Raw genomic sequence first — 22,439 nt, forward strand, 5'->3', positions numbered from 1 at the left:
CGTTGTTGATTTCTGTTTGAAATCCACAGTAAAAGAAATAAAGCCTGTTTAAGGACAGTTATTAAGCAACGCAGCAACTCAGTTTCAATTTCTGTTGTATCAAGACCTTGACTTAATTAGGGTTTAGTCTCCATTGTGGGTGAGCAGACCTGTCCAGTGGAGTGCTGTGCATATAGCCATTTGTCCAGGATGTTTTCAGCCTTATTGCCCTGACTGTCCTTCTCAACTGGTATCAGACCTTCGAGCATTTTCTTTTTTCTGTCATAAAAAAATAAAAGATCAACGTAAGAAAAAAGACAAGTTGGGGATCCCTGGGTGGCGCAGCGGTTTGGCGCCTGCCTTTGGCCCAGGGCGCGATCCTGGAGACCCGGGATCAAATCCCACATCGGGCTCCCGGTGCATGGAGCCTGCTTCTCCCTCTGCCTGTGTCTCTGCCTCTCTCTCTCTCTCTGTGACTATCATAAAATAAAAAATAAAAAAAAAAAAGAAAAAGAAAAAAGACAAGTTTTAAGCTTTAATCCATATGGAATTAATCTACCTTTGCTCCAGTTTTATAAGAAACCTTTGATAATTGCATTTGAAGTTACCTATTTCACGTGGAACATTCTTCAGAGTCCCAACAACTGACATATTGTCACAAACAAAATTTGTTCCAAATGTATCTCAAATCAGAAAGAGTAAAATTCCTTGGGAACCTTGCAGAAAAATCACTGAGCACTCTGTGAGCTAGTAAAGCCATTTCCTTGTACCTGTAAAGTATGGAAATGAAGTCTCTGATTTCTGATGGGATTTTTTTCTGCACCCTCCCACCTTCACATTCACGAACTCAAAAGCTTACAGTCTTTGTCAGTTAACTTTGGTTTTGAAACCAACTTTGGTTTGGTTTTGCAAAAAAAAATACCGATGCAGAAGATACTCCTTCCGAAGTCGGAAGTTGAGGCTTGAGGAGGGGTGGAAGTGACTGGGGCAGCCAGCCCTTCTGACCCAGATGCCTGGACTAGTCACCCTGGAACATGTAAGCTTGTCTGGGGATGAATAAATTATGACAGTTGAAATAATTATGATCGAGGAAAAGCAGCCACAGAGAGCACAGTTGACAGTTGGGGCTGCTTTGGCCTGCTTCTGTCATGTTAGAGCGTGCATCTGTCTGCCAGGTTACATGAAAATGCTGTTTGCAAGAAGTCCAGTGTGATTTCTGCCCCCCTGAGTTCCCCTGCCCTACCCCCCTGCTAAAAACACATTCACAGCCTGCATGCGACCTTTTTGAAATAAGAGGTTGAGGCAGAGCTGCACATTGATTCTGACTCTCACGCAGGGTGGGGTGTATGTGTAGGATTTCAGTTGAGCAAAAGGTGTTTTGGGTCCTGAAGAAGCTACAGATTGGAAGCGACTCTTATTCCTGCATCTGGATGGAATGGTTTCTAGGTGGCTTTGGAGCCTGTCACCTGCAGCAAGCATTACTCTAGTGTCTGAGGGCTGCCGTACAGATTTAGTGTGTGCTTGGTTTAATGCTCTGCTCTTACCATCTTGCAGTTCTTCATTTCTTCACACGGAGCCTCCCCTTTTCATTTTGCACTGGGCTTCACAAATTATTTAGCTGGTACTGATTTCAGTGTTTGTCTATATAGGACGTCACTCCCTTGAATCAGTTGTCATCTAAGCAGGGTTTTGGAACTTTTTCTGGAAAAGACCTGATATTGAATATTTGGGACTTCGTGGGCTACATCATCTTCGTTGCAGCTACTGTTCCACAAGTTCTGTTCTCCTAGCATAGGAGCAGCCGTAGACGGGAAACAAATGGGGGTGGCCATGTCCCAGTGACACTTTATAAAAACAGATAGGGAACACAGATGATCTGTGATCCTGGGGTCATGGTTTTTCATCTCTGATTTAAAAGATCCATGTAGGGGATCCCTGGGTGGTGCAGCGGTTTGGTGCCTGCCTTTGGCCCAGGGCGCGATCCTGGAGACCCGGGCTCCCGGTGCATGGAGCCTGCTTCTCCCTTTGCCTATGTCTCTGCCTCTCTCTCTCTCTCTCTCTCTCTCTCTGTGTGTGTGTGACTATCATAAGTTAATTAATTAAGTAATTAATTAATTTAAAAAAGAAAATTGCTTTTAAAAATAAATAAATAGATAAAAGATCCATGTAGAGCCCCCAACGACAGCTGAAAGAGGGTCCTTGTCCTTCGAAAGTAAGAAGGTTCGGTCTCTTTGGGCCAGCAGTGGGGTACTTCCATGACAAACTAGTATTCAAACACCCAAGCCCACACTAAAGCTTCTTCCAGGTGGTGTGTCTATTCCATTTGTCAGATATGGACAAATCTGGACAATAAAAGGAAGGTAAATTCAGGCAGTAAAAACAGAATGCTATTATAATGGGATTGTGGTTTTTAGTTTTTTTTTTTTTTAAGATTTCTTATATTCATTGGAAAAGAAAAAAGAGGCTGGAACAAAGAGACTAGCTGCATAGAAAAGGGAACCTTACTGAACAGGAAATCTGGATATTCTTTCAAATTGTATCAGAAAGTTAACTCCTGCTAAGATCCCTCTGGAATGCTCTATGATGCTTCATGGTATATAGCTCTCCGTAGGTCCTCTGTCTCGGTATATATGGAAATGTGTTGTCTGAGGTCTTTTTCCTAAATGATAAGCAATGGTTTATTTCTTTTAGAGTTCAAACATAAAGAAAATTATCCAGGGAGTTGATAAGTCCCAATAGAAATCAATATACAATGGAAATTTATATATTGATTTCTTCAGGAGCAGGGGAGCCATTTTTCTTTTAGACAAATGTTCTGAAGAAGGAATCTAGTTAGGGGCTCTGGAAAACACTGTTGTTTCTGCTGGAGATGATCAAAGTATAGATTTGCCTCACTTTCAGATAGAGTCACAAGAGATTGATAATCTTTTCAGAACTCTCCTCCTGCCGGCTCACATGAAATATGTTTTATTAACACTGTTTCAGATGACATAAAAACCGAATATGAGCTAAAGTCATTTTTTAAAATGCCATCGGCAGTAAACAATAGCAAGTGAAAATAAAATGCAGCTAATTCCCGGTTATTCCCAGCATCGGTACCTTGGGTTCCTACAAAATTATTAGAAGTAAGGGCGGGGGGTGAGGGGTAGTTCTTTGTGTACTCTATTTAGTTATTTCATTCATTCAAAAATATGTATTGATTACATGGCACTGTGTGCCAGGAGGTGGTGAGTGAACACAGCAGGAAGAGTTCCTGCTCACACAGATTTGACTCTTTTCTGGGGTAGAAGCAAGAACAATAGAAGAGAGTAGTTTTGACAGCTGCAGGTGTTGACCATGACTGGATAGCCCAGAGTGCTTTTCTGGATGTGATGACAATAAGGAGGAATCCTCCAGAGGAGACCTGGGGGCAGAGGCGACCCAGGCGATGGGAATACTGATGACAGAATTTCCAAGGTGGACACAGGCCATGTGTGTTTTGAGAACAGAAGGATGGGAGTGTGGCTGGAGCCCAGCAGGCCATGGGTGAGGCCGAGAGGGAGGTCAATGAGATGGAGTCCGGGAGAGGATCAAAGCAGGGCAGCAACAGGATAATTGGCTGCTGTGTAGAGGACGAAACCCTTAGCCTTTGCCTGGGAAAGTTGTTTAGACCGAATCAGAACACTTGCCCTTTGTCACCAGGTCCAGCTGTGGTGGAAACGAAACTCCAATAGGATAGAGAGAGGAGCAGAGACCTGAGACCACCTCTCTTCCCCGAGGGGTGGGTCCTGAGGAGAGCCCACTAAGGGGGAGAGAGGCAGGCTCAGTCAGGTGCCAGGTGCTCTAGAACCACGCAACAATGGAGAAGAGACCGGGCAAGGGGACCTGCTGGTTCCATTTGTGGATCTACCACCTTCTATTGGTGGGGGTGTTGAGCCAGTTAAATTCCTTGCATCTTGGATTCCTTGTTTGTAAAATAGGTCGTGATGTTCTCCTGCAGGATTATTGTGTGGCTCGGCAATAACGTGCACTGAGAACAAAGCCTGGGTGGGCAGCAGGTTCAATAAAACAGGCGCTGCCATGGTGATTTTGTTAGTGTTGTTGATGTTTATTTTTGTTCAGGTATCACCACGTTTACAGAGTGTCAGGTATACTTGTATCCAGATGGAAGTTTCCAAAATGCAAATGATCAAATGTTTTGGCTCTTTGTGTTGGCTACACTAGCACTCCTGTCTGTGCAAAGAAATAGGGATTGGCTATATAGCGATAGCCTGAAATCCTCTTGAAAATTTAGGAACAGATTTAAGAATGTGCCCTACCTGAAGGAGGCCCTCCACGTGGCTGGGTGCATGGAATTGAGGGGAATTCACCCACAGACTCACCATGGTTCTAACTGGGAGTCTTGTCTATAACTTGCTGGTACTTCATGTCTTAGTGACACTTCTTGCATGGAAATCACCTTTCCAGCGTAGACCTGTCTTCTTCCCTGTTCTATGTCAGAGTCAGAGAGGAGGGAGCCTTCTGGGTATCAAGTTTTTGTTTTGTTTTTTTCCACCTGTACTTTCAGGAAGGAAGCCAGCCCATGGTTTCACAATTCAGGTACAATTTACATAATTTTGCTCTTTGATTATGCCCTAAACTTTATACCCTGAAACCATAACATGGTATGAGTTATTTCTCCCTTGAGACCTAAATAGAAGTTTATGTATATGTATTCTCTTTCCATAGATATTCAGAGAAGCAAGGTTGTTTTGTTGTGATAGTGGTTGTTGCTTTACTGTAATACAGCTCAGATGAAAGCAGACACTTGTTAATTCTTGCTCACTTCAAACATGGACTTTAAACACACACACACACACACACACACACCAAACTCATTTCCTGGTTGCTCTCAAATATCCCTTTTTCCCTCATTAGTAAGCTGACTGGTAACTATTGTGTTTTCTCTCCAGTGGCATGAGAAAGTCCTTTGTTTAGAAGAATGTGCCTTGAATTTCAATAACCTTACACCACTTTAGATCCTCATCTTCACACTTACTCCTGTTGGAACTCTGACTTGCCTGCATCTGCAAGTTAATAGGCCGTGTGGGCCTGGGGGGCAAGAGCAGGGAGGTGGGAAGGGAACTAGCTTGCAAAATCAGGCACACTCCTCAAAGACAGGTGCCTATGTCACGGTTTGGTCCTGGGAAGGACAGATCCTTTTCCTGAGCTGAATTCTCTTAAACTCCAGACACCAGATGGTAAATTTGCATAAATCCAGAATTCAGTTCAGTTCAGGGAGCTTTTACCTGCAGGATATGAATTGTAAAGGGGTCTTGAATGAGTTCCAGGGATTCTTGAACCTTCTCCCCATCCTGCTAGGGTTTGTGCATAAAATTCATGCACATTTCTTTGCGGGGTATTTTCATCAGCTTCCGAAAGGTTCCATGATCCAAAACAGGTTAGGAAACTTTCTCTCTGCAAAACTCCTCTTTGTCCACAATTGGTTAGCGCACTGCTCAGCATGCACACCGAGCCCCACATTGTGCCATCACACCATGACCCTTACATGAATTAATGAGTGTAATCCCCGCAGAACTCTTAGGGGGTCCGTGCCACTATTATTCCCATTTCACAGATGAATAAACTGAAGAACAAAGAGGCAAAGGGCCTTGACTGAGGGCAGACAACTAATATACGTCAGGGATAAGAAAGAAAAAAAAGACCTTGAAGCTAGGGGGAAAATAGCGAGGTTCCGGAGTTGATGTGAGAGCTTCCATGACATAAAGTTTTATAGCTGTTGCTTCATTGTTGTGTGGATAATGCTGGTCTGTGCTGGTGCTCAAAAGGCTCAAAAGCCCCCCAATGTTGAAAGGCCAGGCATCAAAAAGTAGCATGAAACAAGAGTTCTGCAAAAATGGAGTGAGAAGCACACTGGCAAGTCTTTGCTATGTACGTGCTCAGTGTGTGAAAAGTAGAAGGCCCATGAGTTGCATAAGAAGTAGGTGGCCGTGCCGGGGACGAGGAGATGCATCCTCCTCCAAAAAGCTGGAACAGACGTTGTCATTCTGGCGTGCTGTTTATTTTGAGGAATTTCCTATTCGTTTGGATGCCCGGTTACACATGCCAAGTAGTTCTGTTATTTCAGGCTTATTTTAATGAAAACATTGCCAATTACTCCCACGTTCATTTTCCCAAGAAATCGCCGCCGAGAGCATACTGATCAAGCAGCCCTTGAGTGTGTGGCTGGTGTGGAATTAATCCTGGTTTAATTCTTCCGCGTTTACAGCGAGAGGGGAGCAAGCGTGCGCCTGACTCTACATTTAGCTCGCTTAGCTCTTCCTGCTGCAGGAGCCTGGCTTTGGGCTGATGTTTGCTTCCTGGCAAATTTATAAGGTGTTAAATCAGTAAAGCAGCTGCCACTTTGACTCTTCTGCATTTGTTGAAAGACATTTCAAAGATCTCTCTGAAGTCCCTACTTATGGCTGGCTTTTACTTCCACACTCAAATCGAGCAGTGTCTATTAACCCCAAAAGAAGGAACCTTGTTAAAAGTTGGCAGTATCATTTTTCCAAGTTCTGCCTTCAGGGAAAAACATTGTGGCTACATATTGATGCTGTTTCCTTAAGTGGATGAGAAGTAATGGACCTGATTTAAAATATCAAAGGCTTCAGGGCAGCTGGGTGGCTCAGTGGTTGGACAGCTGCCTTTGGCCCAGGGCGTGATCCCCGAGTCCTGGAATGGAGTCCCACGTCGTCGGGCTCCCCTCAAGGAGCCTGCTTCTCCCTCTGCCTGTGTCTCTGCGTCTCTCTGTGTGTCTCTCGTGAATAAATAAATAAATAACCTTTAAAAAAGAAATAAATAAAAATATCTAAGTCTTCAATAATTATTATATCCAAAAGAAACAGACTGTATTCTCAGGTCTCTGGATTGAAGGTAATCAGGCAAAGTTTTTGTTAGGAATAAAAAATTAAAAGCATTTGGTATAAATGAAAAGCTCGCCAAAGAAATGCCACCAGCTCATCCTTTTTTGATGTAAGAGTCAAAACATTTTAGCAAATCCTTTTCTGATAAAAGTCTGAGCACCAGGCAATTCTTAAGCCATCTAATCTAAAATGAGAAACCAAGACTCAGAGAGGTTAAGAGACTTACCGAGTGTTCATTTAATATGAGACTAGGATCCAAGTCTTTGGATCCTTTGGTGATGATCTGAAATTGCTTCTGTAGACTAATTTTGACAGAGAGACATGAGCAGGAAGTGACTTCCCCTCGTTCTGTGGCGAACAGCGCCCATCAACTCTGAGAAGATGGCCGTAATATTTCCCCCAGTGACCTCCTGTCCAGCAGAGACACTTTACTTCTAGTGCCCACCCAGCATGACCCAACTGAGACCTGAAACCATAAGATGACTTAGTGATGACAACTACAATGAAGCAGTTTATTGCACCGTGTTACATGCCAGGTACTCTTTTACACACACCATCTCATTTAACTTAATTCCCACGATTACCCAGAGCCAGGTGTCCTGATCCCTTTTTCACTGACAAGGAAGGAGGTTTGAAGGATCACACGCACCAGGTAACACAGTGTGGCTGGCACATAGAGGGAGCCTGGGGGGAAAAAAACAGGATAAACACCCAAGGGAACATGGCTACCAACTGGATTTGAACACGGTTCTATCTACATACTCAGTGTAAAGGACTTCTTTTGAGAATTGTCAGCCACCTTATCCCCCTATAAAAGTTCACAACCCAAGGAAAGGAAGAGAGGTTCCCCTATACATCTGAAGATTTATATATTTATTTATTTATTTATTTATTTATTTGTTTGTTTGAGAAAGAGCAGGAGTGCAAGTGCAGAGAGGCAGAGGGAGAAGCAGGCTCCCCACTGAGCAGGGAGCCTGATGTCAGACTCGATCCCGGGACCCTGGGGTCATGACCTGAGCTGAAGGCAAAGGCTTAACCACTGAGGCACCCAGGTGCCCTCCCATGTACATCTAAAGCCCCAGGTTCTTTGCTAGATCCTTTGCCCCTGTCTTGAACACCTGTGCATTGTAACCGTCCGGGTCATTTGGGTGACAAACCATGAGGTGATGCTGAACGACTGTAAGAAGACTAGTGTTAGAGAGTCCTGCAGACCTCCAGTCAAACCCTGATTGTACCATGTCCTAGCTGTGTGACCTTTGTCAAGTTCTTCAACCTCTCTGAACTGGTTTTCTTTTCTATCAGTAAGAACAGTAAAACTTACCTCGTTGGGTTGCTGTTTGGGCAACACGGAGCCAGAGCTCAAGAAAAAGGGTGGCTGTTGGGGGTGTCACCCTAGTACTCATGTATGTTCTAGCCTTGCCACCTGTGCTTCGGGGTGCGCTTTTCACAGGGCTCTGGCTGAAGCAATGAGATAGATATTTACCTATTGGTTGCACAGAAGTCACACGTGCTGATTGTATAATATTCAAACGTGTTAAATAAAATCCTCCACAAGCCCCTCCTCCAGGTAACAGGTGACAACATGGATATTATATTGTTCCAGATTTCTTACTGTGTGGATATCAAAATACTCAAACATTTGCTTCTCGTGAGTCCATATATCTGCAAGTTGGATTGTGTGCTTGTGTGGCTCCCCGCACCTAGTAACCCGTTGTGGTCATTGCTCCGCCTCAGGCTGTACAGCCCACCTCTCTGCTGTATGACTGTGGTTCACTGTGTGACGTGCCTGCTGTTTGACCCCCTGACTTTCGCTCTCATCTCTGCAGGGCCGTGCGGGCTGCTCCGTGACCCTGGCCGCGGGGCGCCCCCAAGAGCAGGTTTCTGTGACAGCTGGGTTTCTTCCTTTCCTTCTCGGTATCCGGGTGCTCCCTGCCTCTCCGGCCCACTTGCTTTATGTTCACTGGCGTGCATGTGACCACCCTGGGGACCCGGTGGCCCTCAGGCCCTTTCAGATTGGCTGGGACAAGATCAGAGGGGTATAGGGAACACCCCGGGCTGAGAGTTTAAGTGACTTCATTAGGGTCACCCTGCCGGCTCAGGGAGTGAATCTTGAAGCCTGTGGCCCCAAGTTGCTCTGCATCCCACTCCCCTTCCACTCCTCTCTTCCCCGGCACATCTGATCCCTCACCCAGCCAGCCCTCCCACGTCCCATCTCTGCCCTTGACCTTCTACTGTCCCTGCCCCCTCCTGCTCTGGGGCCTTCTCGTGATGCATTTGAGTGAAAGGGCCGAGATGCTAAAGTTGCAGCTCAATTAATTAGTAGAATGCCAGAAGTTAGTAAGAACAGGTAAGGCTGTCCCCATGTCATCGTTTCTGTACATTTTTTATTGGCAGCAGGTGGAGCTGGAAAATGAAGACACGCGCCTTGCCAGTGTTTACTGCAAACAGTTTCCTGTATTTGACTGTGATATTTTAAGCTTGATTACCTCCCCCGGTTGATATGTTGCCTCTAAACTCAGCTGGCATCTCTTGGCTTCATCGTAACGTGGCTCAAAATACACACTTCTGTGTGACAGAGCGCAGCTAAAATCAGCCCCCAGAGGCTGTTCGTCGCAGCAAAGTTGGGAAGCAAAGATGGGGTGTCGGGGCTCAGAGTTGCTGTTAACGGGGCTGTTGCATTTCCTGGATGCCGAGTGAACGCTAACGTGCTGTTTCTGCTCTGTTCCCTCATGCCTGCCCGGATTCAGAGAGAGGTAACCAAACCGATTTTCATTTCTCCCCCCTCGTCGGTGTGCTTTCCTCATGCCATGTTGCCGCCACCACAGCCATCGTTGTCTCCGAAGGGCAGAGTTTGCTCTCCGTGACCTTCTGTTCATCGTCATTCGTGTGTGTCCTCATTGAAAACAGAGCATGGAATTGCAGCCGGGTCCCTAAGCCTCTGCTGCGCTTGACCCTGGGGACGGGGACGGGCTGGGTGATTGGGTAGGACAGGCCGTGGCCGTGGCCGCTCGCCCGTGGCTGGGAGGGGCCGTGGTTAGAAGTGCTAAGGTTGCGTCCCACGTCGTAGAGGGCTTCTCAGTGCACGGTAGGACCTGCTGAAGTTATGGCTTGTCTAGAGTTTCGTTGGTGAGGGTGGCTCTAGGCTAAGAGCCCGGAAGACTGACTCCCTTTCAGTCTCGATTATTAGCCCGAGCATATGGATTCTTTTCCTCCCTTCCTACATCTGGATGAGCCTGACTATGGAGAGGGTAGGACTCTGAGGCCAAAGGCAGGCGTGTGTACCTCAGATGTTGTGTTCCCCGTGCTGGGCTGCGCATGTGGGCCTGCTGGTTTGGTTGCCTGGGGGCCTGCAGCTCTGCTCCTCCGCAGCTTTATCACCAAATTAAAGTTCTGACTGGGTGGGGGGCACTTCCAGGCTCAGTCTTCCTGAGGGGCCTGGGTTGGGAGGCTCTGCAAACGTGACGGCCCTTACCTTTCCTTACCTTTGAGGAGGCCTCTGGAGGCCGAGGATGAGGAACGTGAGCTCATCCACAGTAACGGGAGGGCTGGTGCAAGGCAGCGGTGAGGATACATATTTTCAGATGTTTTCTAATCCCTCCCCTCTGTATGTATTCCCGTCTCCTCCCCGGGGAGAGGGGAGAGGTCGAGAGGTCGTGGCTCCGAATATTAAATTAACAGCGTGACTCTGTTCTTTAGAAGGCTGCGCATTCTGGTCCGCCAGAGCCACCTGGATTATTTGCAGGTAGAATTTCAAATCTGCTGTTTACACAGCTTATGTGTCTCACGATTCCCTGTGGAGAATGTGTGTTTACGCAGGTGAGGAGTTCCTGGGATGCCCTCTGAAGGGGCACTTAGCATCTGCTTGAGCTTGCAGAGGAGAAAGAGAGTGGAGTTGACAAAGCTGGAGCCTAAGCTTTGTGAAGTCAGTGCCTGCTGATACGCCACTGGGTAAAATTTAAAAAACAAAGCAAAACAAAAACAAAAAATCATGTGTGTGTGTAACATTCTGGATTGACCATCTAAAAAGATGACTTTCTCATCTCCTTTCTTCCTCTTCCCACCCGCAAAATGAGATCTTTCTTTGGTGTGTGTGTTTGTTTAAATTCAGTTTGCCAACATATAGAATAACTCCCAGTGCTCATCACGTCACGTGCCCTCCTTAGTGCCCGTCACCCAGTTACCCCACCTCCCCTCCTGCAACCGTTTGGTTTTGGGGACTCCTTTCACAAAGTCAGGAGTCTCTTATAGTTTGTCTTCCTCTCTAATTTTTCCCTTTCTTTATGGTGCCTCTCACTGTTTCTTATATTCCACATGTGAGTGAAATCATATGATAATTGCCTTTCTGCAGTTGACTTCTTTCACTCCATATAATACCCTCCAGTTCCATCCATGTCGATGTAAATGGTGGGTATTCACCCTTTCTGATGGCTGAGTAATATTCCATTGTAGGTATAGACCACATCTTCTTTATCCATTCATCTGTCAAAGGACATCTCAACTCCTTCCCCAGTTTGGCTAATGTGGACATTGCTGCTATGAACATTGGGGTGCAGGTGCCTCCTTGGATCACTACCTCTGTTATCTTTGGGGTAAATACCTGGTAGTGCAATTGCTGGGTTGTAGGGTAGCTCTATTTTCAACTTCCTGAGGAAGCTGCATACTGTTCTCCAGAGCGGCTGCACCAGCTTGCATTCCCACCAGCAGTGCAAGAGGGTTCCCCTTTCTCCGCATCCTCACCAGCATTTCCAAAATGAGATTTTCAAAGTACCATCAGAAGATCGGAGCAGTGAGGCAGAGAAGAGCAAACAGTGTTGAAAACAGGACTCTTTTCCCTCCAGCCCCTGTGCACGTAAAACAAAGTGGAGATAAAGCCGTTTGTCATAGAGGGCTAGACATGCAATATTTGGCTCAGATTTCTTTGTTCCTGTTTGTCATTATTTTCGTGTGGGGCCCGTCCTCCGTGGTAGTAACAACAACTGCAGTAGTGGCTTATAGTTTCTACAGAAAGATAAACCAACTGGGAGGCAGGGGTCTGTAGGTACATTTCAGAGAGTCTTACTATAATCCTATGAACTCAAATATTTACTTAAACATCTCTCATGGAGAAGGAGACAGAATTTCAAAGGGGGTCCTCTCTTTGACCTTTTCCTCATGTATAACGACAGCTACCATTAATCGAATGCTTGTCATGTGCCGGCCTTCACAAATTCCCAGCATCACGCAGCACGGATATGACCCAAGCAAACCCGGATTCTGTGGAAGGCATTGTCTTTTTGTGGAGCCCGGCTAAGGAATGCTAGCAGAGGAGATTAGGTGAGAGTGAATGGAAAGGAATCTCCTAGAAAAGAGGGGAACGAGTCCCTTCCCCGCACACGCCTAGGCTCTCCTGCAGCTGGCAGGCTCAGCTCCTCCTGCTTCTGCATCAGGAAGCAAAGCTCAATCCCACAAGCCAAAGTTGCAAGGAGGCAAGTTTCAGTTCATCATTTAGAAAAAAAAAATATATATATATATGTTCTGGCTCCCCGGGAACATTCCTGCGGTGAAACAGGCTGATTCGTTAAGTAAATAAGATCTCGTATCACTGAAATAGTCTAGATACCGACCTCTCCCGGCTTCTGTGGACAGGGCTTTGAAATGTTAGCCTGGCTAACCCCACTAAGAGGTCTGTAGGTGCCTCATAAATTCCTTTAGTGGCGAGAGGAACACACAAGCAAATGCCCTGTCTCTAAGAGGGTTGCAGGGGAGAGATCCAGGGAAAGGGTGAGTAGTTTGGGCTCTTTTTTTAATAGAACCCATTGGAATAAAGAATCGTTTCTTCATTCATTCCCTAAAGATGGATTAAGCCCCTGCGGGGCGGTTAAACTGCTGTTCAACTGGAAACAGTAAAAGCATTCTTTTGTCCTTGTTCCTTGCCATGAAGAAATTTGAGGCTGCCACAGAAGGTGTCTCAGCCCTGACATTTTTCCCTGGCAGGATTGGAGGCCGGGCCCCCTGGGGCAGTAATCAGCAGGGGGGACCAGCAAAAGGAGAGGAACCAGAGAGAGTGGGAAACACAAGGGCCCAGTAAACAAATGGGGAGAGGGAGTTGATTGCTGGTGCTCTCTTCTGTTAGAGTTTAAGGAAGGGACGCAGGTAGGTACAGCTGTAAACTTGTCATTCCTGGTTTTTAAAGGAGACACAGTGATCCCCGTGATCCCGAGAAAGGAATGGGGCACAACTCTGTGTGTGGGGAGCGGGGGGCCTGGACCAGAGCCTCTTTTAGCAAATGGCTCCTCAGTGAGCGTTGTCAGTGGAACAAGCCAGAGCCGAGGACAAAAGCAGTGCTTGCACCTGAGGGTCAGGTGGAATGTCTCAGACAGACGAACATCTAGAAGAATCTGTTGGGAAAAATAGGAACTGTGTTCTGACTGGACCTCAGAGATCATTTGGGCTCTCTGTGGATGTAAATGAACACACTGAAGGCCTGGGGGATGCATGACCACTGGGTGCCTGGTCAACCAGGAGGCGGCATAGAAGCCCATCTGAGCCCATCTCAGCCGAGCTGTCGCCCCACAGCTGCTGGTGGCTCTGAGGAAAGAGGAAGGGGACGGGAGAGCCATGGAGGGCTCTGTAGGCGAAGGTGGGCCTGACCCTCACCCTGACGTGGGTTCAGAGCCACCGTGGGCCCTGCCTGGCTATGTGACACCCAGTGGCACCTGGTGCTTTTCTTCCAAAATTCACATGTGTGGCCCTAGGCTGGTCACACGCAACCTTTTAGGTTTGCAATCTCTCAGGAGCACTGTAGTCCCAAGGTTTCTCGTCCCCCTTGGAACACAGGAAGATCTCTAGAAAAGGTCAGATTGCTCTGATGTGTGAGCATAAGATCTTTGAGAATCCTGACACTGATTGGAAAAAGTCTCTCCGAAAGTCTGGGCTGGGCAACATCTTGGATTATTGTTGAGACTGGATGATGGGATATGGGGACTGTCCTCTACTTCTGTGTATGTTTGAAAGGTCCCAGAATGAGACTTTAAGGGGCAAAAAAATTAACTCAGTCTCCTAAAGCTGGGACCCAACCTCCCTCCTCCAGAGAAGAGGCCCAGGAGGCCAAGTTCACCACAGACCTCCCGTCCTCCCTGTCACTAAGACCGACTGACAGGTCTCCTGCTGTTCAGCCTCTACAGCCCTGGAGATTTCTCCTGAAACCCTCTTTTTTCAGTGCCTTTGGAACCAGCCTTTCCTGTGCTTCCCCCCCCACACACACACACTCTTTCTCTATCTTTCATTGGGCCCTCTGCCTCAGTGAGGCCTTTAAATGCCTTTCTTTTCCAATCCAGGCCTCATTTTGTCTTGTCTCATTCTCCATGCTCTCATCTGCTGCCCTGACTTCAGCTGCTCCCCAGATCCGTGTCTCCAGCCCAGACCACAGGCCCACGCTCAGGGACTGAGAGTCCTCCTGCTTGGTGGGCCTGGCCAGCGGGTGGCCCTCCAGCACCTCACACTTCCGTCCAACCCGAGCTCATGAGCTTCCTTCCTTCACCAGATCCCTTCTCCTGGCCTGGTGCATTCGAGGGCGCTTAGTTGGCCCAGCAAGAGTCATTCTGGCTTTGCCCTCTCATCAGCCCCACCCATCAGTCCTGCCAGCCATCCTTCTAGCACCTCCTTTCCGTCTGTCTCCTCTTACCCTGTTCTCACAGATGCTAACCTAGCCTGCTTCATACTCATTTGCTCACCTGGACATTGAGCAGCAGCCCCCAGTCAGTGTCTCCCTTGACCCACTTCATCCCACCCAAAGAAACTTTTTAAAACAGGTATTGTGCAGGGTCACATGCCATATTCCGAGGCTCTGAGGGCCAGGCTGTGGGGGGGACACAGGTACAACCTCCCTGCAGTCCCACCGTGGCCCTTTGCCACAGTACCTAGGCATATGCACTGGGCCAGCAGTTCTTCCTAATGCTCTGTGGACTTTCTCACGTCCATGCCTTTGCTCATGCTCACGGAACCTTCTGGGAACTGTCTGCTGCCCTTCTCACCCTGGTGAGGTCTGTGTGATACTTAAAGATGCACTGTGAATCTCACTGGACACCTGTACCATTAGACAGTGGGCTTCCTAGCCGGAGCCTTGTCCACCTGGCATGTGATCGTGGCTCAGAAGGTATTTGTGGAAGGGAATGGAATATGATTGTTTTTAAATAAAAATCTTTAATTAAATCATAATTTAGTTAGACCATAAAGCCCCCTAGCAGTGATAAACAGTGGCTCAAAGCAACACAAATTTATTCTGCTACAGTTCTGGAGATCAGAAATCTAAAATGAGTATTCCAGGTATAATCACGGTTTTGGCACGTCTAATGACTCCAAGAGAAAATCCATTTCCTTGCCTTTTCCAGCTTTTAAAGGCTGTCTGCCGGCTTTCCTTAGCTGGTGGCTGCTGCTCCTGTTTGTCACTTACTTAGAAGCAAAGTCCTTTCCCCGTCATTGTGTCTGGCCCAACTAGATAAGTCAGGATAACAACCCCATCTCAACATCTTTTATTTGATCACCCTTTGCCGTGTGAGCTAACACATTCCCAGATCCTGGAATTGGGCCGCGAGCATCTTAGAAGGGTCCTGATTCTGTCTAGACCGCAGGCTTTTTCAGAAATGAGGTGCTGAAAAGCTGAGCTTTTGAAACAACCAGTTAAGCGATGTTTGGGTTTCATTCCAAATAATAATGAAATTAGATCAGACATGCATTTCATTGCACACAAAGGAGGTTGCTCGACTTGTCTGTGCCCCAGGTCTGAAAGAGAGGACTCACCACAGCTTACAAATACCCGAGCGTGGGGCCTGCAGGTATTTAGCTTGGCTCCGGACAGGTCTCCCATGCAAATCGCTTGACCCTGGTAGTGAGGAGAGAACTCCCATTTTTTCCTTCCCAGGGAAGCAGATGAAGCCCCTAGAGGGCTTGTTGCAGGACTCACTCACTGTCCCCAATGGACAGATTTCCTGCGTCCCGGATCTATTAGCCCGGTACCTGAAAGCGCACAGGAAAAGACAAAGCTGGAAAAAAAATCCCCGAAACAAAGCCTTTGGCTGCTAAGCTTCTCCCTTGGGAAGATGTGGGTTCCAGATGGTTGCCTGAGGCATTAATCACTTTCACTGGAGCCGGAAGAAAATGAAGATTAATAATAATAATTTTTTTAAAAATTACTCCTTGGGGGTTGTATAATAAAGAGCGGAGGGCGCGGAGCTGCAGTTTGCTAGGATGGGCCATTGCTCGTTGACCAGGGCTGGTGTCCTCCTCCCGGATGGTAGCTTTGCACCGCAGGCCAACAGCGGTCCTGAAGAGCAGGCTGGGACTGGGAAGCTTACCTCATGGTATATCACAGCCCGACGAGAACCTTGGAAATGTGTTTCTCGGCTCCTTCACTTAGAGATGAGGTTAGATGCCATGCCTGAGTTGCTGTAGCTCCTGCACTCAGGACTGAGACTAGAACTGAGGTTGCCTGAGTCATGATTCCTTTGTCCCTGGCTGCTTCCTACTGTCTCTGAGAACAGACACTCTGAGGTCTGCACAGTAACTACGAAAGGTAGGATGTGACAAGCTCTTATCCTTTGTGCTACAGAATTTAAATACCACAAGCGTTTAGACACAAGCAATGTCCTGGGGCACAGAGGGCCAAGCAGGCTTTTTTGAGCTGGATGGACCGCAGTGCACCCCAGACAGTACCGGGAGGCCAGTGGCCACGCAAGAGGACATGCCATGAGTCAAGACCTGCCTTTCTGGAACAGAGCAGAGAGCCCCATGGTTGGAACAAGAGAGCTAGAAGAGGAGGTGGGCCAGGTTTCAGAACTCTAGAAATCCAGACAGAGTTTGGACTTTGAGTGGGTGATCAGAGAACCAAAGAGGTTTGGCCTTGGAGAAATGGCAGCTGAACGTAGAATTCTGAAGGAAGACGGTTGTGTGTGGCGAGACACCACATATATCCTTTTAGGATCCATCTAGGAAAGAGAAGAACCCGGAGAGCTGGGGGCCAGAATCAGGGCTTTCCTTGAGCATGCTCTCCAGAAATGAGGACTTCTCTCGTTTCTTATTTAATATGTTGTCTTGATAGTGGTTGAGACAAGAACGGAAAGGCCTCAGGAGCACAGGGTAGGACAAGATTGCTCACCCCTTAGTGTGGGCCCAGCTCTTCGCCCAGACCCACCCCTCCACCCACGGTTATAAAGCCCGTGGGCACCTCTGGCCAAGGGTCAGCTTCCCCACAGGAAATTGGGATGCAAGCTGCAGGCGCTGTTCTGAAAGAGGAAGGACCAGTCAGTCAAGACCTCCGTGGCCAGGTCTGGGGTGGGTATTGGGGTTGATGAGGCACGTACCATCCTCACAGAGCTTCAGGGAGTCGTGGGGAATGCAGACTGTCACAGATACTGACAGAACCAGGGTGTATGAGTCGCCGCGGCAGCACTGGGAAGGATGCTCCCCCCCATCCCTGAGTCCTGCACTGTGACCAGGGCATAGAGACCCCGTGAGGTGAGGTGGGGCGGGGCCACCTGCTTAGACTCCCCCTGGGGTGGTGGAACTGGCTGGGGTGGATGAGTTCAGGACGTTTTCAGGAAGCCAGACATGGGGAGTTGGGGGGTGCTGGGGGTGGGTAGGAAGGCCTCTTGGTTCTAGCCTAGAGGACGCCAGCTGAGATAGAACATGCGGTAGGAGGAGGTAGGGGGGAGCAGGTATTGAAGTCAGGTGTGGACAGGCTGAGGCCAAAGTGCCCCCGACCTGGAGCCGGGGTGGGGAGCCCCACTGCGCATGGCATGTGATGCAGGGTAGGCTTTTCTGGCCACAGCTTCACGATGGCCAGTTGCCTCCAGTGGGTAGACCCCTGTGCCTTCCCAAAGAGCCAAGAGTATCTTGAGGAAAGTGATTATCATAGTCTGAAAAGACCACCGGTTCTTACACGAAGAGGAATCATTCAAAATAAATTCATCAGGGGCAGCCCGGGTGGCTCCGCGGTTTAGTCCTGCCTTCAGCCCAGGGCCTGATCCTGGAGACTTGGGATCGAGTCTCACGTCTGGCTCTCTGCGTGGGGCCTGCTTCTCCCTCTGCCTGTGTCTCTGTGCCTCTCTCTCTCTCTGCATCTTTCATGAATAGATAAATAAAATCTTTTTTAAATAAATAAATAAAATAGATGATAGATAGATAGATAGATAGATAGATAGATAGATAGATAGATAGATAGATAAAGAATTTTTCTGCGGTTGTAGACACAATCTGCAGACCGTGTCCTGGCTTAACCAACATATACAAGGAGATCATGGTGATCCGGATGCAGCAACGCGGGCATTTCTTTTTCTTGAGCACTTTGATCTTTAAACCATCGTCGTCCAATAATCACAGGGAGGAATTTAGTTGCACAGCCTGGTTCTTTGAAGCCAGGTACTGTCCCAGTCGTTACCCTTGTCATCAGTAAAAGAGGTGAAAATCCAGCGCCAGCTGCACGCTCCCCGAGGTGTGTGAGCTCACCTCGGTCGGGGTGAGCCACTCAACAGGATCTCACGGCCCTGACGGGCTCTCAGTCTGTGCTGTCTCCCAGTGTGGCAGCCTGCCCGGTGACAGCCTGTCACCTGGCCCCAGCAGCCGGGGCTCTGCTCATTTTCCGGGCACATGTTTGCACATCAGAGCCTCTTGTTCTGCTTCCTCTGCACCACCGTGTTTGTCTTGGTAGCACTCATGCAAATCCGTGCTTGTTTCAAGCTCCTTCTTGCTTCTATAATCATAATTGCTCTAGATAGAAGGTTCATTTAAAAAATTCGGTTTTGTGACCCCTAGGTGGCTCAGTGGCTGAGCATCTGTCTTCAGCCCAGGGTATGATCCTGGAGTCCCGGGATCTAGTCCCACGTCGGGCTCCCCTGCATGGGGCCTGCTTCTCCTCCTGCCTGTGTCTCTGCCTCTCTCTCTCTATGTGTGTCTCTCATGAGTAAATAAATAAAATCTTTAAAAATAAATAAAATAATATAAAAAATTTAAAATTTGGTTTTGGTCATAAGATTCCAGGAGCTCAGGACACTGACTTTGGGAAACAGTATAGTTGTTTTACTCAGAGATGAATTCCTAAATCCCTGGAATTGTCCCTGTGTCCCAGGCAGCTGGTGAAGCTTACGTTTTGGTTCTGCCCACCGCATACCTACTCTGCCACCGACACGCTGGCCGCTCGCTCAGCTAACATTCGTAACTAGAGCGTGTGTTGCTAGAGTCCCTTTTCTGATGTCCTGATAAATTCTGTTCGCACAGAGATTTTGCTTACGTAGCAAGAGACAAAGATACGAGGATTTTGAAATGTCACGTATTTCGATGTGACACACCAGCAAAAGCCATCGCCACAAGTCTCCACGAAATCTGTTCCAAGGTAAGGTGGGCCAGGATGCAAGGGTCCGTCCCTCTGTTTTTCTCTCTGCCTGAGCGGGGAAGGGGGTGTGAAGGCAGGGTGGATGCTGGCCTGCATGTCGTGTTCAGGGAGAAACGGGCAGACCATCTGTGTAGCCCCCTGGGATAAAGCCCTCTTGCTCTCAGTGATGTTCTGCCTCTGAGATGAGCCGAGCCTGGGTCCCTCCACAGCTTGCAGGGTGAGCTAGGTGGACAGAACAGTGGCAGGGCCGGTGCATGGAAATGCGTATCCCCAGCCCGACAGGGAGAAGGGGAAAGAAGTCAGGGCAGACTTTTCAGGGACACGGCCCCAGATCTGAGCGTAAAACATTGGAAAAGGGGAGGACGGTAAGAAACCACCTGGGAAAATATTTTTAAAAGAGGGGACTCCTGGGGGACTCAGTGGTTGAGCAACTGCCTTTGGCTCAGGGTGTGATCTCGGGGTCCTGGGACCAAGTCCCACATCGGGCTCCCTGCATGGAGCCTGCTCCTCTCTCTGCCTATGTCTCTGCCTCTCTCTGTCTCTCTCATGAGTTAAAAAGAAAAAAGAAAGAAAGAAACCACTTGGGTGTCTGTGGAAATGCAGGCAGCTGACTGACACTGGCTTCAGGAGGACACACAGCTGCTCCTGGAAGCCGACCAGCCATGAGGCAGGCTGTGGTCAAGGTCTCACACTGGCGAGGTCCCCGCTGCTTTAACCAGAGGCTCAGAATGAGGACGGACAGCTGGACGTCGCCAGACCAGCCTCCCTTCCTCCTTCCCCTCCAGCAGAGCAGTCCTGATAGAAACATCCCCATCCTCTGCCCACACCTCTGTGACCCCCTTTAACAGAGTCTTGCACTTCTCAGGAGACTGGTATTATTGAGCAGCTCTGGCTGTTAGAGAGTTCTTTCTTGCATAGACCTGAAATCATCCCCTCCAGAACCTCCATAGATTTACTTGAGATGTGTAATCTATAGCCACAAAAAAAGAGTCCTCCATTTCGTCTGCTTGCTGGACAGCCCTTTACCGTTGGAAGACCTTTGAAGCTGTGGACTGTACCTGTACGTTTGGGGGTGCTAGACAGGTGTCTGCGCAGTCCTGTTCTTGTCCTCCTTCCTCCAGAATCCTCACCTCTTTTGGGTCACAAGGTTACGAGGCTCCTAACCCTCTTCTTCTGTGCTCTCTAGTTGGCTCCCCCTGAATGAACACAGTGTTCCAAGGGTGAGCCAGTAGAGAGCAGACCACTGGCCACTCTGTCCCTGGACCTCCAAGGAGTGCAGTACCAGGATGGTTGATGTTTTAGTAACATCACCGCCAGCTGGTGTTCAAATAGTGGTGGCCCAGTGCCCAGGGCACTGGCACAGGTGTCCTTCAGCCAGGCCTTTCCACCCCCAGACTGACTTACTGAATCTGAACATGAGACTTGGCCACCCCCCCTGCTGAGCATCACCTTTCTGGTTCGAGGCAGATGTCAAGACCCCGCCTCATTACAGCACTTCCTCAGCTAGCCAGGCCCAGGCTGTAGCCTGGTATCTGCACATCAGAAGCAAAGCAGGTGCCAGCCACGTTTCCTAAGGGAGGGGTAGGAGCTGGGCCGGCTCTGATCCAGGTGACCAGTGCATGCAGGGTCGGTGCTGGTCTGGCCATCACCATTTATCCCACTCTGGCATTGACGGGCCCCAGCATAGCCTGCAGCTTTGCAGCACACTCCCTGCTCATCATTATCTCCATTCATTCAGGCAGCAGATAGCCCTGAACATCGTGTGTGTGCCAAGTCCTGTTCTAAGAATACAGCAGAGGCTAAAACAGGAAAGAAAGAAATCTTTGTCCTCGTGGAGCTTGTATTCTAGTGTAAAGCCCCCCGAACATGGCCCTAACACAGAGCAAGTGCTCAGTAAAAATGTGATGTTATTGTGAGCAGCCCTCTTGCCTGCCATCCCAGGCGCAGACCCACAGAGGGCTGGAGTGGAGCTCTGGGGAGGAAGCCACTTTTGTTCCACCTGAAATGGAAAGCTTGGGCTGGGAATGAAGATAGGAGTTGCTTTTGGGGTCACTGAAGGGTGGGTTTCCTCCAGTCCCTAAACCAACAGCACTTCGTGAACAGGAGTGAAAAATGATCCTAGTGCCCCTAACAGCAGACCGCAGACAGATTTGAGAATAACAACCCCCAGAGCAGGGAATATTTCTGAGTCCTGACATTCAGTCCTCAGAACTGACAACACATTATCACTGGGGACATAAATATTATTATTCCCACATGCAAAGAGGAAACGAGACACAAGGGGTCAGGTGACTGGCCCAAGGTCACACAGCTAGTAAGTAGCGAAGGAGGGATTTGAACCCACAAACACTAACCCCCGAGCCCTGAAAAGGGTGCCAAGAAGTCAACATTCAGAAGCAATGAGAAAAATCTGTTGCTGTATGTTCCAGTGACCGCAGTGGAGCAGCAGAGGGTATTTGTTTGGGTTGTCTCCCTAGACAGGGAGGGGAAAGGAGGAATCATTTCCAAGCAATCAGGAGATTGCTCCTCAGGGGGATAGTCCTTCACCTGTTACCCCTGGGGAGAGTGAGCGCAGTTCTCAACGTAGCTCAGCGACGCAGAGGGGGGTGGTCAGGCGGTAGACGAAAACCTATTCAACTTGGAAGTAAAGTCACCTCAGGCCCTTTCCTGGCTGGAAAGGCTGAAGACGGGGTCTGTAACCACAAACCACAGGTGTGTTTTCTCCTCTTCAGATTATGGCCGAACGGAAGAATGCCAAAGCCCTGGCCTGCAGTTCCCTACAGGAAAGAACCAATGTGAACCTCGACGTTCCCTTGCAAGGTAGGCGAGCAGCACCTGCTCCCTTCATGCTGGCGCTCTGCAGCCTGGTGAAGACCCAGAGGGCCTCGTGGGGTTCCCTGCCATTTCTAGTCTCCTGTAGAACCATGCTCAACCCACAGATGCTCGCCGAGCACGCACTAGGGGGTCCTCCTGGCACAGAGTTTGTTTTGTGCCGACAGAATTAGGCACAAAGGACCAGGATGAGTTTTGTTGTTATTGGACAAGACTAGAGAATATAATCTTTAGTGCTTCTATAATTCATGTATAGCGTGAGATAAGAACCAGCTGGTCTAAAAATATGTGGGTTGATGTGGAAAAAAAAATTTTTTTGCCAACTATAATGATCACCATCAAGGAGACTTCCTGCGGTGATTGTTTTGGCGATACGTACG

At 48.4% G+C, this 22,439-nt stretch overlaps 1 protein-coding gene across 37 annotated transcripts in view; it reads left to right on the forward strand.

The window, feature by feature from the left end:
- APBB2 (amyloid beta precursor protein binding family B member 2) overlaps positions 1-22,439 on the forward strand; it is a 371,757-nt gene that overhangs the window by 337,220 nt on the left and 12,098 nt on the right. For 36 of the 37 annotated variants that reach the window (XM_072737825.1, XM_072737817.1, XM_072737831.1 and 33 more), the window contains 2 exons: positions 19,113-19,227; positions 21,960-22,047. In XM_072737825.1, the coding sequence (XP_072593926.1) occupies positions 19,113-19,227; positions 21,960-22,047 (203 nt within the window). Of the gene's footprint in view, positions 1-8,401; positions 9,617-19,112; positions 19,228-21,959; positions 22,048-22,439 lie in introns of those variants that run through there. The other variant, XM_072737848.1, reaches the window with a different exon arrangement.

This window comes from Vulpes vulpes, chromosome 14, assembly GCF_048418805.1.
Source record: "Vulpes vulpes isolate BD-2025 chromosome 14, VulVul3, whole genome shotgun sequence".
Lineage (NCBI taxonomy): Eukaryota > Metazoa > Chordata > Mammalia > Carnivora > Canidae > Vulpes > Vulpes vulpes.